This window comes from Anguilla anguilla, chromosome 5 (genome assembly GCF_013347855.1).
Source record: "Anguilla anguilla isolate fAngAng1 chromosome 5, fAngAng1.pri, whole genome shotgun sequence".
Classification (NCBI taxonomy): domain Eukaryota; kingdom Metazoa; phylum Chordata; class Actinopteri; order Anguilliformes; family Anguillidae; genus Anguilla; species Anguilla anguilla.
The window spans coordinates 36874950-36889550 of NC_049205.1; the positions used below are offsets into that span (position 1 = coordinate 36874950).

The window sequence follows — 14601 nt, forward strand, 5'->3', positions numbered from 1 at the left end:
CGGTTTGCCGTTTATAAGACAATACTTTGTAGTGCATTGTCGAAGCTCCATGGTTCCGACTGCGTTTGGACCATGACTGTTTTTGTGTTATTTATAATTCTGCGACGGTTGTCGACCTGATTCCGGAGAAAAAGGCCCCCCTACTGTGCAGCTGTACTCAGGAACTGGTAGGCTTTCCCAGGGAATGTACAGTCATGTGTTTATTTATTTGAAATACTTTTGGATCATTTTTGAACGAATACATGTTCTTCACATGGTTCATGGTCCTGGCATGCAATGTGCTATCTGCTAAATGATAATCATAAAGTAGACACAGGCCTTTCCATATTGATAGTGTATATTTGTTTATGGACATATGTCATTAGCATATGGGGATAGGGCAGAGGTGGGGAGTTTACCATTGACAGATAGGAGACATAGGGTTGTATCAGCAGTGGGTGATTGGGTACTTCCAGGCTGCTCTGACCACATGCCAGAGTGAGGATCAGCTGACTGGGGTTATAAACCGTAACCCTCTTTCAGAGAAACATGCTTCCACACCGGAGTTGATTTCAACTGAAATTCATAATTAATGCAAGCACTGTGGAGGACAAAATGTTCTTCCTCCCCTCTCATTCTCTTTCTCTCATAATGTTTTCTGCTGCTCTGTCACTTTGTTTCTTGCTTGTTCCCACTCTACCTCACTGTCTCTATGTGTCCCTGTTCTTTTCTTGCTCCCCTCTGTAGCACTCTTTAAAATACAAATTCAAATAAGCTTCATTGCTGTGGCAAGGGTACACTTACAGTACATTGCCGAAGCATATACTGACATAACAGATAAGCAATAACAACTTGAACTATAGTAAACACGCAATGTAAAGAAAGAAAATTCTACATCAAAAAGACAAACACATGAAATCAGTTTATTCCCTTTTCTGATCTAAACCATAAGCATCCCTTTATTCTCTCACTCAACATATTTCTCAGACTTTCACCTCTCTCTCTCTCTCTCTCTCTCGCCCTCTCTGTGGGGCTGAGAGGGCTACGCGAGCACACAGAGAGGGACATTTCCTGAATTCGGCGATGGCGGCCAGACAGTTTAACGAGTAGGTGCGTACCCGTCCGCCTTTAAATAAGTCACATGGTCTAGCCGTTTCTGGGAAGGCCTTGCTTCAGCACCCCGGTTTGCTGCATGCTCCTCTGTCCACACGTCGCGAGCGAGTTTGTTTTGACTGCCACGTCACGGAAATCTAGGCCCGTCCCCGCAGCGGATCTCGAGAGAGTCATTCTTCCGGCTCGTCTCAGGGCTGCTGTGGTAAGGGTCTCAGTATTCACCAAAAAAAAAAGAACGAACAACAGTTTGCAAACCGTATGTCCACGAGGGAAAAAAACCCCCGTCACAGGCAGTGTGCGGTGAGTAGACGCAGAGGGAGGGCAAGATGTTCTGGTTTATAGTAAATAAGCTCGGTGTTCCTCTGCAGGCGCGTATCCTTTGCCCCGTTGCGACATTTTCCTGGCACTGGCTGCCTGTCTTGTGTTCAGCAATTCGCTTCCTGCACGAGTCAGAGAATGTTATAACGCATTGTTTCTACTGCCCCAAGATGGGGGGTTGGGGGGGAGGGTTAGCAATTTGCTCTCCCCTAAGCTTTGAACCCACGTCGCCCAGAAGTAAACGGCACATTGCATCCTGTTCCTCGCGCAGCGGCAATCAATGCAACGCCAGACCGAAAACAGCTTGTTACCGACCACCTCGTTTTGTTTTCGGTTGTACAGGGGTTTCGGGTCCTCCAGCATCCCGTAAGACCCCGGTGAACCGCCCGCCCCCCTCGTCCTCCCGCCCCTCAGAGTCGCTCCCATCCATCAGGGCTATTTCCAGATGGGAGCGTCGGAAAATAAATATTTAACAGCGGCTGGGGCTCGGTGCCACCCTGTTGCCGCTGCGTGCGCGGCTGCCGCCTACATGCTGAGGTGCAGGTACGCAATGTACCCGAACGCCGGTGTGAATGTGTCACTGCGGTGCTGCCTCCCACCACATCAAGCCGCAGCGCCCTTAAACTTCTCATTTTATGAGCGTTAGGGACACCGTGTGAGACTTAGGCATTTGTATCTTAAATGACGCCTAAGAAAGACACAAAGAAAAAAAAAAGCGATGTCCGCTTGTAGAGTAACCGTGGAATGAACTGGTCATTCGCTGGATCGGTTTGTAAACGTTGTGTAGTATTATTGCGGTTTTGTTTACTCTCCCTTTTCTCTCTCTCTCTCTCTCTCTCTCTTTCTGTTTTTTAAGGAAACGGGCACTGTGCCAGTCCTAGTGAGTCTCGGGTCCCCGAAGCCTCTCTTTCTCGGTCTCTGTCTCTCGTCTCTGCTTCACGGCGTCACGGCTGAGGATGAATCAGCCCTGAGAATTGGCACGGTGATTTACGAGCGCTGTCAGGGAGCCTGCATGATTCAGAGCGAGGAGTGGGCTCTGTCCAGATAGTCGCTCCCTTTCGAGCTCATTCATAAAAAGGAAGGGAATTTAGCAGTGCCATCCTGATTCTCAGGCAGTCTGTGCGTGCGTGTGCACGTGAGTCTTCGCGTGTAACTGTGGGTGTGCGTGTCTGTTTGTGCATGTGCACATCCCTGTGCACTCCGTGTATTTGTATGTGTGCGCATGAAGTTGTGTATGCATGCATTTGTGCATGGGGTTGCGTTTGCATGTGTTTGTGCATGAGTTTGAGCTTGCATGTGTTGTGCATGGGATTGTGCTTGCATGTGTTTCTGGGTGAGCTCGTGCTTGCATGTGTTTGTGCATGGGGTTGTGCTTGCATGTGTTTCTGCGTGAGCTCGTGCTTGCATGTGTTTGTGAGTGTGGCTGTGTTTGCATGTGGTGCTTGCATGTGCTTGTGCATGAGTAAATGCCTGCCTGCATATCAATGAGTGCTTTTGTAAGTAAAGGTGTGACTGTCTAAGTTTCTAACATATGCAGACATGTGCTGATATGTGTGTTGCACTGTTTGAGGACAGTCCCTATAGGCCCCGCCTTTCCTCCTCTCTGTAGTTTTGGCTCTGACATGAACCAGCACAAGACAGACTACTCTTGTGACTTTACGATGTACCGTAATGATTTACTATACATTGGTAAAATGTATGTTTTTCTCATATATTTCCTAGGACTTTACATCTTTACCACTTTGTTCAAAGGATCAGATTGTATTATATAATTTCCCCCTCCCCCAGTAAATCAATTGGACTGTTTTATTGTAAATTGTATATTGTGCTGTACACCAACAATATTTCTTTCTTTATTGAAGATAAATCAGCTCCTCTTTCCTGCAGCTGAAGAAACTGAATAGATAATATATCACATTAAAAATACACTTTCCTCCTGGCAATTCTGAAATCTCCCTTCAGAAGCCAAGGGGACATAGGGTATGGGGGAATGGGTTGGTGTACGAAGGCACTGTTGCTTAATAGTTGGGCATGGCCACCATACATGGGTTCTCTTGCTGAAAAAAATATGTGATTTTTTTAGATGGCAGGGAAGTGCATCGTCCACTTGCGTAAATTATACTCAAGATTATTACATTATTGTGGGCAAGACTAAAACTGTGGAAACAGGAAACGGGAGAAGGGCTAATCCACTTTTAGAGACTCCATGCTGTGCTTTGGTTCATTAATACAGCAGTGAATCTGTTTGCCTCTTTTAAACGGCACAGTTACTTGCTTATGCACCTAAACAGCTTTCCTGCGTCTACAGGAGGAGCTCTTCATTTGTCTGGTTCTGGTTTATGAACAGTTAAAAGCTTGACAGCCTCTCCCATGGGGTTGGGGGAACACCAGGCAGTGGAGACAGCTGTATGTGTTAAATGAAATGTATGTGCTAACCTTAGTGTGCGTTGAAGCTGAGCACTGTTCTGAGATGTGTCACTTTAAAGGTGCTGGTTTTGCAATTTCAATACAAATAAAAATGAAAAAGGAACCACGAGCCTGCATGCAGAGTCCACACTGCAAGAAAATAAGCCCCACCCCTTTTTCACACACACACACACACACACGCTCACACACACACACACGTGTGTGATTTCACAATGAAGGGAGTGCTGTATTTCTGCCATCAAATCACAACTGAATATTTAATCTGTGTGTGTGTGTGTGTGTGGCTGTCTGCGCACACGTATTAATCTCTAGTCAGGGCGATTGAAGCGACTGTGTGTCTATCCGCAGGGCTGAAGAGTAGCATGTGACCGGGGGTTTATTTTAACGCAGTTATGTAACTCCGGGCTGCTCCGTGCACAGGAGAGTTGGGCTACACACGATGCGAGGAGCAGAGAGCGATCACAGCTGATGGAACCTCCCGGAAACACTGTGAAATTCCGGCACGCAGCCTTCCCGTCCGGCGGTACTGCCCGACCGTCCAGCACTCCGCCGCGCTCAGCCGCCTCACGTTGCACAATGCCTTCTGGTTTTTTTATTTTGCTTTTTCTAAAATCATTCGCTTTGTTATTTAAAAGATCTCTGTCTGCAGCAATCTTGCCAGTACTGCATTCAGACTGTTCTATGAACATTTCTCTCTAGCTCTCTCTGTTTCCCTCTCTCTTTCTTTGTCTCTTTGTCTTTCTCTCTCTCTCACACACACTCTCTCTCTCTCTCTCTCTCTCTCACACACACCCTCTCTCTCTCTCTCTCTCTCTCTCTCTCAAAAGCCATCTTTTTTTTTAGATGTGGGTTGATTGTAACTAGTTTTAACATGCTGGTTTATCCTTACACAATAATAAGCAACCCAACTGGCTAAGCATACAGCAATGCATATCAGCATGTCTCTGTAAAAACAGCTCTGTGTTTTCTCAGCGAGACCCAGCAGCGTGTCAGAGATACACACAAGCTTCGGTCTCTTTTCTGTAAAATGACATGCAGTTAAAAAATAGAAGTTTTTTTGCCATTTGTAGATGTGATGCTCCTCTTTAACGTAACCTGAGAGGATGCTTCTGTAAGGAATAACAGGCAGCCTGAGTACAGTGTTATTGACCCTTTTATTGATCTTTTATTTATTTCAGCCCGGACAACTCACGTATTTAGACTACTAATGTACTAATGAATATGCAAAGTAATTATTTTTGGTTTGACACTGAAAGGACCTGCTTTAGGTACATCTGTGCACACGCCAGCGTGGATTAACCCATCAAACAAGGATCACAATACATATCCCCCACAAAATGGGAGAAATACCCCCCCACTCCCCCCAGTACCTAGATGCAGATCCAAACATTAGGTGGAAGCTTGGGAGGTGTAGAGTGAGCCCAATTCAGTGAGCTGAAGCATGTACTGTAGCACAGACAATCAGCAGCACCTGAGAGATCTGACTGTCAGTTTAAAAAGGCACTCCATTAGTGGTGTGTGTATGCGATAGGTTGAGTACGAGAACATGTAGTGGCGTGTGTATGCAATTGGTTGTGTATGAGAACATGGAGTAATGTGTTTATGTTTTTGGTTGCGAATGAGAATATGTGGTCGTTGAGGCCGACCGATGGCCGGCTGCAGCGAGAGTTTCTTGACTGAACTTGCTCTGCGCATTTCATGTGCATTGCTCTTTTCATCCAGGCTGTGATCATCATCTCCTTTTCAAGGGCCCTGGCACACCTGGTGAATGTGCAGACGAGGGATGTTGGGCAGAGTGCAGAGCAGCTGGATGGTCTGACTGGGAAAAGTGGCCCTTAAGATCCCAGTATTGACCAAAACCCAAAACCAGTACAGAAAAACAGGTTTGAGATCCTGCTAGAATGACTGTAGGAGGTAGTGAGATGGTTCTAACATTGTCCTGATACGCATTCAGATTGTGTTTGTGTGGTCTGTAAGTGGTAGTCTTGTGGGAGTGCCATACAGCTGTGTACTGTGTTGCCCAGGGAGAGAGGGTTTCAGTTGGAAGGGTATTCCCTGTTGACAATCCCACTAACTCACTCCGAAGTGCAGGGGCATGATTCTGGTGCAGGGGCATAATTCCTTCTGGCAAGATTTGGTTTGGAACACGTGTTGGATGAAACATCAATTTACACTTGTACCTTTGGGAAGCTTTGATTACCAGAGGTCATCTGGTCTTGTCATTTTGCACATGGAGAGACATTAGCCTATCAGTGCCGGTAGCATGAGGCCAAGGCAATAGTAAGACTTACCATGTGACCATATCGTGCAAAGGTTACCTATAAATGTAGTTTTATAGTTTTAGGAGGGGTTTGTGCTTTTCTGTACGTGTGTGAACATTGTCAGCTAAACAATCTTTGAAACTGGATACTTCAGAGCTGAGAGAGGCTGAACAAGCCAAGAAAGAACACGTCACACTGACAGAAGATGATTGCTCATCTCCATCACCCTTGCTCCTCCTTCAAACACTTCTTCTTCACACGTGGAAGAAGGGAAAGAAGGTGAAGGGAAACTTTTACACTGGCGAGCATCCTGCGGCGCTTCAACAAAACCCCCCAAAAAAAGCTTTAGTTTTATATTTCAGAGCGCTGGAATCTGTAGCTCATCTGTAGGTCATCAATTTCTAAAATCTAACCAGCGAACCAAGCTCATATTTGACAGATAGAAAAGTTCATATCTTACAAATAAATCAACCTAATATCTAGTGAATAAATAGAGCAAAAATCTAATGAGTAAATTAAGCTTATGGCAGACAGACACTGTCCAGGGTTTATGTCAGGCATTTAAAAAAAGATCCAAATTAAGAAGAGGGCCACCCTCACTTACCGTTTTTTTCGCTGCCGTAGAGTGTGGCATAGTCTTTGGGCTCATTCCAGTTACTTATGTTATCCATCCTCATCTTTAAGGACATTCCAATTCCTTACATGCTCCTTGGAGGAACAAGGAGCGAGGAGGCTCCCAGAGAAAGCTTCAGGGAGGATGCACAAGTGCAAGTCTTTTCTCAGAACACGTGGCGTATGAACGATCCACCTCTCAACATCGACCAAAGTCTGAAACGTGGCGGGAACACCATGTAAGTGCTTATACTATTCCTTTCCATTTATAATAAAGCACTTTAATCCATAATAACTCTCATTCTTCAAGATTAACAAAAGCCACATTTATTCATGAAAAAGAGGCTAGAAAACATTATAGTTAAGCATAAGCAGATGTTTTTGTTTCCCATATGGTTCATTTTGTTTGTTACTGCATAAGAAATGCAACTTTCAATGCTTAACGTTAATCCCTGTCCTTTCAAAACAATCAGTACAGAACAATCCGTTACAAGCTCACTGACAGGTGATACCACTGCGCAACACGTCATTAGCAATTGATGTCGCTTCAAACTGACACTTTACTTAGTCAAACTGACTAAGTAAAGACGTTCTATTTACCTCACATCTTGTCTCGATTCCTCTGTCCTCGTATCTCATCCTTACATCTCATCCTCTGTTGGGTGGAGCTAATTAATGAGGAAAATACGTGAGGAAGTGATCCAAGGAGGGAAAATAAGTCACTGGAATGAGCCCACAGGGTCCGATAGTCAGATGTAAACTTGGGCCTACCTACGCACAGAACACCCCAGAAACACCATGCAGAAACCGGGCATTCCTGGCCAGCGCTGGAGGTGTGCAGCCCACACCATGACGCACGTTGTTGGGAGAGGAACCATGGTGCTCTCGCAAAGACGGCTCCTGTGAGGGATAGAAACGAGGCCCTTACGGTTCTGGGGGAACGCTGTCTGTGCGGTGGACCGGGACCGGTTCGGTTCTTCACTGTTGCCTCCGGGCTCAGGTATGAGGAGTACATTTCCCTCCCCTCTTCACATAAATATAACAGAAATGCGGCGTTTTGTAACGCCAGGTTTGTTTATCAGACTCTGGAGATCATGTCCGCCATTTGCTCATAACATCTTGAGGCCCCCGACAGGGCTGCGACGGGGCTCTTTCTTTCCTTCTTCCATTTTGGAACTCGTCCCAAATCTTTAGAGTCAAAAAGAACCTGGCCTTTCTCCAGCTCCGTTCCCGCTTCCACTGAGACGACCTTGGGAGTCAGGAATCGCAATGGCTGATGGGAGTTATTCTACACTGTATCTCTTCCGCTGGGAGAAAAGACGAGCCTAACTTTCAGAGGGAGCCATCTCCTCACTGCTCTGGCTGTTTGGATGTTTGCCAACTTTCAGCCGTCCTCGTTTTACCTACCAAACCAGCCCTGAGTGTTTGTTCAGTTTAAGTGGCATGCAAATTTGAGACTGCATTTCAGGGAATTCATACTGTATAGATGTATGTATTGAAGTGTGTTTGTATGAACTCTTGTGTTTCCATTCATTGTGAGGGTATATGTGCATACATGCCTTTGTGCGTATGTATATGTTTTTATAACCCTCTATAGAAGGGTGGTGTCTATTTGTACTTACTATGGGATTTTTTTCTAAATGTTTCAACGAACAAAGGGATTTGAGACTGGAGCAGTTTCAGGGACTGATCTAAAGGGTGGGGATAGGGGAATGTGAGTGAGATAGAAAAGAGAAACTGAAGAGGTTGGTGACAGATCTCTCTATGAATGCGAGGGGACTGTAGACATTAGAATCTGGGGGATAATAAGAAGTCACAGTGCATTCTGGGAAATGGGGCTACTTGGTACACTGTGCTGATATTGGTGTTCTCTCTAATCTACCTCTTTCTTTCAAATTCAAGTATGCATGATTGGCATAGTATTACAAATAGATACAGTATTTTCAAAAAAATACATATAGATATTTTCATGGATGTTTCATCTAATTATTGAACGCTGGAAATTGTGTTTAGTTATTTAGTTATAAATTGGATTGTGATTCCAGTTATGTATCACAGTATTTGAAAAAATGAAAATGAAAGTGCACCTCTGTCTCTATCACTATCTCAGTCTCTATCTTTCTATCTGTCACTCAGTTAAGTTTCAAATTTTAATTTTCCTTTTCTTGACATGACTCAAGTTGTCTTTAACAATTTAGTAAAATAAAGATAAATTCATGAAAAGTCTTTGTCAAACACACACACATGCGTGCACACACACGCACACGCACACACACATTGACGCACGTGATTCTTGCAGGCAATAGCTACATGTCCAGTGAGGGACTCTGGCTCAAGAGTTGGTGTTCATTTGTCAGTGTTTTTAGTCAGATTCATGTTTATTGGTGAGTGCAAACAAGCCCTTCCCTCTAAGTCACCTGCTGTGGACTCCTGGCTCATGACTAACTTGGGAGGAAAGATTTGTGGAAAATTTCAGGTTCTTGCAGCTCCTTGAAGCCTTGGTGGGAGGGTTGTCTGACCCTGGCCCCTCGACCTTTACAAAGGGAAAAAAATACAAAGTAGGTCAGGCGCAAATGGGACTGGGAGTAGCTGACTGTGCTGATGCAGTTCGGGGGGGGGGGGGGGCGCACGGCGCAATGGGGGAGGGTGTTGGTTCTGAATGCTGTGCTGCTTTGGCTAATCTATACACTTAGCCCTCGATTCCTAAAGCCCCCACTGAGCCCTGTGGCTTTGTGGCTTTAGCATCTTGAATTCCAGCACGGCCTAATTTTAGTGTGTCACTGCTGGGGCGCAACCAGAAGGAGACTTCTTTTTTTTTTCTTTAGTGGGGGGTTAAAACGTTTCAGTTTCAGTCATTTGTAATTACAACTGGACCTGCACTTCCTTCACTTTTTAAAAAACATACTCCAGCAGTGCCCGGTGTCTTTAAATGTGTTTGTTTTCTTTCCTTTCGTATGAATTTGGCATCTGTTGCCCTGCTCACGAGGTGCATTTAAGGACTTCCATGTGTGTTATATAAGGCTTTCTCATATGGGTCGTTTAAGGCTTCGCATATGTATATCCTATTGGGGTGTTTATTTCACTGGAGAATGTGATGACTTGGGGCGAAGCCCCGCTGTCCTGGTTTAACCGGGCCTTTTCAGTGGTTAATCATTTGTAGACGGAGCGGGAACCAATGAAACGGGCCCAGCTTGTACCTCGCTGTTTCGCGTGCGTGTACCCCTCCTCCCCCCGCCCATTGGTTTTCGGCCTGTCCCGGCATGCACCTTCCCCCTCCCTCTCGCCCACCCGCCCACTGCAAGGTCGTCTGCGGACCCTACAGAAAGGAAACGGGTCCAATTCCTTCCAGCTGCCTTCCTGATATGCAGCATAAACATTATATACGCACACACAGGCACACCCAGCGCTCACACACCGAAGCTGCAGCTTTTAGTTCATAAAACGCATCGTAAAATGCATTTCACCCAGTGCAATCAAACAAAATACTGCATATGTGAATTAATGGTCACACCTTAGTCATGGCTAAGGTCATATTTGCAGTATTTCTATTGAATTGGAAAGTATTCCAGATTACATTACTTACCCAGATTAATTTCATTTATTGTACTCTATTCACATTATGTTCAATGAAGCCTTCAGCAAACAAATTCAAGACCACCATTTGAGTTCTGCCCAGCCCATGGTCATGAGTGGGGCTGCTGAGGGGCTCATGGCTCATAATGGAACAATTTCAGCTCTAAAGCGAGTGCTGAAATGCAGACAGAGCAGAAAAGCCATCCGGCTAGCTGTTTAAACAAACCTGTTTCAGGAGGGTCAGGACATATAAGGTATTTGCCTATGGGAAATCATAACAAAATTTTAGCGAACCCACTGACACTGTTATCTGATACCCTTGTCAATGGTTTCCACAACTCTCTTCAGGGTAGCTGTGACAGTGTGGAAGTGGAAGGGGAGGGGGAGGGGGAGTGGGAGGGTCTTTCAGGACGGGGTTGTTGGGTTCATACCAGTGCGCACAAGGCACAGATGGCCTGGTGCTGAGAGCTGTATAGCTGGGTGTATACATTACCTCGTAAAGAATTCCTGCTGCAGAGGAAAGGGGAGGGGGGATGGCGCCACTTGAGGTCAGCGAGTTTGTGCGAAGCCTCTGCATGCGCGTGAGCATGCGTATGCTTGTGCGTGCATGTGTATGCACACTGTGTGTGTGTGTGTGTATGATTGTGTGTGTGTGTGTGCGTGCATGTGTATGTATGTGTTTGTGTGCATCTGTGTGTGTGAGATTGTGTGTGTGTGGTTGTGTGTGGGTGTATGTGCACTGTGTGTGTGTGATAGTGCATATGTGTGTGTGTGTGTGTGTGTGTGTGTGTGTGTGTGCATGCTTGCGCACCTATGTGATTGTGTGTGTGCGCATGTGTGTGTAATATGTACATGTGTGTTTGTCTGTGCGTGTGTGAGAGAGATTGTGTGTGATTGTGTGTGTGCGCATGTGTGTGTAATATGTACATGTGTGTTTGTCTGTGCGTGTGTGAGAGAGATTGTGTGTGATTGTGTGTGGGTGTATGTGCATTTCGGCACGTCTCAAAGGCCCGACCCCCTCACAGCAAACGCCACTGTGCTGAGCATAAACAGAAACTGGAGAGAGAAACGGGAGAAAGAAAGACCTACCCCCCTCCTCCACTACCAGCACCACCCCCAACCCCAACCCCCACTCCGGAATCCGGCTCAACAAAGCACCAATATCACTGAAGAACAGTCACTCCTGCTTGGAAATGCAGTGCTCTCCAGAATTTGTTAGTGCTTCAGAGGGCTCTTCCACAAGAGAATTTGGGTCAGGGTACATGTTTGTCACATAGCAGATTGGGCACAGATGAGTCTTACGCATTTATTTGTTCATTTTTGTTTCTCTCATTTTAACAACAAATGCATCAGGTCCCAAGCAACAGTTTTATGTTTTAGTATGAACATTTGTTTGTCTGACCTCAGGTTGTCACGGTAATGTGGCTGACAGGAAGTCTCACCTCGTAATCAGTTTTGGAATGGAAAAAAAAATGACTGAACCATCTTGGGGCACTGAATATCAAAATGAATGCTTTTGGGTGTGTTACACACAATGCATGGTGTTAGAATAGCTTCAAATACTTCACATAATATAAATAGCACACATTCCACATAAGCACATTTTTTTCCAGTGTTGCAGCGTGGTTGTACATTGTTGTGGTGAGTAACGACACAGGACAAATGTTTTTATATTGATTTTTTACCACCCCAAAACTGCAACTGGTTCAAGGTCCAGATCACACATACATTTTCCACAGGAGAGAGTTTTAAGGACATTTTTGCCCTCCGACAAAAGCACTAGGAAACACAAACTAGCCCGGGTTAATTATCAAAAGTTTGACCTTAGTGTTGAATTCAGGCTGCAATGTATTCCACATTCCAACGTGATCTAGATTGGCTTGGGTTTTGTTGCGGAAGGGGGGTTGTGGTGGTGTTGGAGGAAAGGGTATTTTGAGTAGCACTAATGGTCTGAAATAGTCTCAGTTGAAATACTTTCTGAAACAACTGCAGTGGGAATAAGAAACAGCACTGCAGAGGTATACAGGGATGAGAGTATGTTCTAATCATAACTGAGAATATAGGTATTTGGGTTTTCTGCCCATTTCAAACACAAGGTTAGAAGGTGTGGTTTGAGTTTTAATCTGTCGGTTTGAAATGGGTCACATCAGGTTGGAGTGTGAACAAAATCTGTTGCGGAGATAGAGGCTAACTTTACATCCTAAAAGACCTGTTAAAGCAGATAACAGGATAATGGGGGTGGGGACTCCAGCATGAACCAAACTGACCTTTGCAGGAAAGTGTGAAGAGCTGTTAACTGCAATATAGGGGGCAAGGACTGAACAGACCTATAGGTATATTATTACAAACAAAGTAGGGCCAGTCTTTGGTGTTTGGTTATTCACAGTCATACACTATGCACAGTCTGTTTACTGAAGGAGCATGTATGTCTTAATGGGAAATCTGACCAAACGTTTTTAGACACGGAAACTGCTGAACTTAAAATGTGGGTTATACAGAGTACTGGTTTTCAGTATGGCATAACCCATATGCTATTGTGAAGGAAATTTTAGAGCTTTGAGTCAGGTGACCTTATGAATCACAGGTTAAAGGTCAAAGGAGAAGGTGTCACATTTATTATTCTCCAAAAGACTGGAGTATCTTCTTTCAAATGCATGCACACACATTCTCTCCTGTGTACACACAGATACATACCTTTGCATACTCAGAAACACACACGTGGACTCAAATACCTTTTTGCAAACAGTTTCTTCATGATTCGGTCAATTCAGTGCTGTAGAAACAGAATTTCAAGGTCTGACAAGGTCTAAGCCCGTCGTTGTCGCTTGTTAAAGAGGGCAGAGGCAGGTCTAACTCAAGGCTGAATGTAATCCCACCTCCCTTAACCTCTGACCCCGCAACTGAAAGAGCACGCAACCGAAAACAACTTGGTATCCGAGGGCAAAAACGGACAGTGTGACCTACGTGGGTGATCATGGTTGACATTTCACAAGAGCCACGTTTTTACACAGGGTCAGCCCAGATACAGTTCGATGAACATTTGCCCTTAACGAAAAATAAAACCAAGCGTTAATTTTTTTTTTCTTTAAAAAAATTAAATAAAATTAAGATGTGTCGATGGATCTCATTGATGGGGTGGCCGCACACTGACTGCAGATGGTCGGATGACAGGAGGAGTGGGCCACAATTTAAAGCCCAACTGAAATAAAACCGCAGAAATTGAGCTGAAGACGTGAGTCGAGAGCAGCAAGTGCTCTGGCGATCAATCTAAATAGGACGTGGGCCTGCTGCCCCAGAGAGAGATCCTTTCTAGGACAGGAAATGAACTTGCTTCCAGGTCAGTGGGTGGGTTATAATCACAATGGGACACCTTTCTCATAAGCAGTGAAAAATGGTCATTCGAGACCGCCTCCAATGGAGAGCCAGGGGAGCGACCCACAGTTGTGCTGATTTAGAGGATTTCTCCAAAGATACGAAGTGTGGCTCAGAATTTGAAGCAGCAAACTCCTGGTAAAGGCTTGGCCATATCGATCCTTCGCTTGACAAGTGTAAGTGCTGACCTTAAAGGTCAATGGGTTTGTAAAAAAAAAAAAGTTACTTTTGATTTCCATAAAACATCTAATTATTTTTCACCTCAAAAAAGGTATTGACATATTTATATATTTTATATTCTACAATAACCCTATTCCTGACTAATGTGGAAGTATGCCTATTCTTCTATTGGTTTTATATTCATAATTTCATATATCTTTTAATGTTTTTATACTTCTTAGATTTTCTGTATCCTTTTATGCCTTTTATATTCTTTTATACTTTTATATCTCTGCATATTGCTTATTAAAATATTGTATTGATTAATCAGGGATATGGTTATAAATGTATGCGCGTAACTCAAAAGATCATTATTATGAAAACTTTTGTAATAGTGGTGCTGAGCTATAGAGATGTTTGTGCAGGTCCCGAAATAGATGTCCTATGCAGTGTTTTAAGAAAACGGGAACTTCAGACTAGCCAGAACATACAGAGGCCCATGGACTGAAACCTAACCGTTGACCCAGTAACAGTCAGAAATAGATGATGGAAAGAACCTTTTGTCGTTACTAGTCATATAAGCAATAGTCCTTGATCGACTTTAAGATGATTGGATGAGACTGTCTCAGTAGAAGGAAGTTTGACCGTATAAAATCTACGCATTTCCACTGTTCGGAGGGTTTCCTCTTTCCTCTGCAAGGGTGACAGGACCTCCCGCAAGCTTGTGTAAAAATAAATAATTCATAAGAGTTTTAGTGTTAGAGTTCTTTCTTCTTACATCGTCGAC

The 14601-nt window shown here is 44.4% G+C and overlaps 1 protein-coding gene across 4 annotated transcripts; it reads left to right on the forward strand.

Annotated features, from left to right (window-relative positions):
* Nucleotides 1-993: 993 nt before the first annotated feature.
* On the forward strand, nt 994-8933 carry LOC118226812. 4 transcript variants are annotated; one of them, XM_035416730.1, is made up of 4 exons: nt 1019-1294; nt 6783-6949; nt 7492-7710; nt 7905-8933. In XM_035416730.1, the coding sequence occupies exons 1-4, from the start codon at nt 1172-1174 to the stop codon at nt 7951-7953; spliced, it is 558 nt and encodes a 185-aa protein (XP_035272621.1). In that variant the 5' UTR covers nt 1019-1171; the 3' UTR covers nt 7954-8933. The 4 variants fall into 4 exon arrangements, 1 of the variants encoding a protein (XP_035272621.1); XR_004765104.1 differs by lacking the exons at nt 6783-6949; nt 7492-7710; nt 7905-8933 and adding exons at nt 1753-1953; nt 2267-3940 and having other exon boundaries at nt 994-1089; XR_004765102.1 differs by lacking the exons at nt 6783-6949; nt 7492-7710; nt 7905-8933 and adding exons at nt 1753-1953; nt 2267-3940.
* The last annotated feature ends 5668 nt before the right edge of the window (nt 8934-14601 follow it).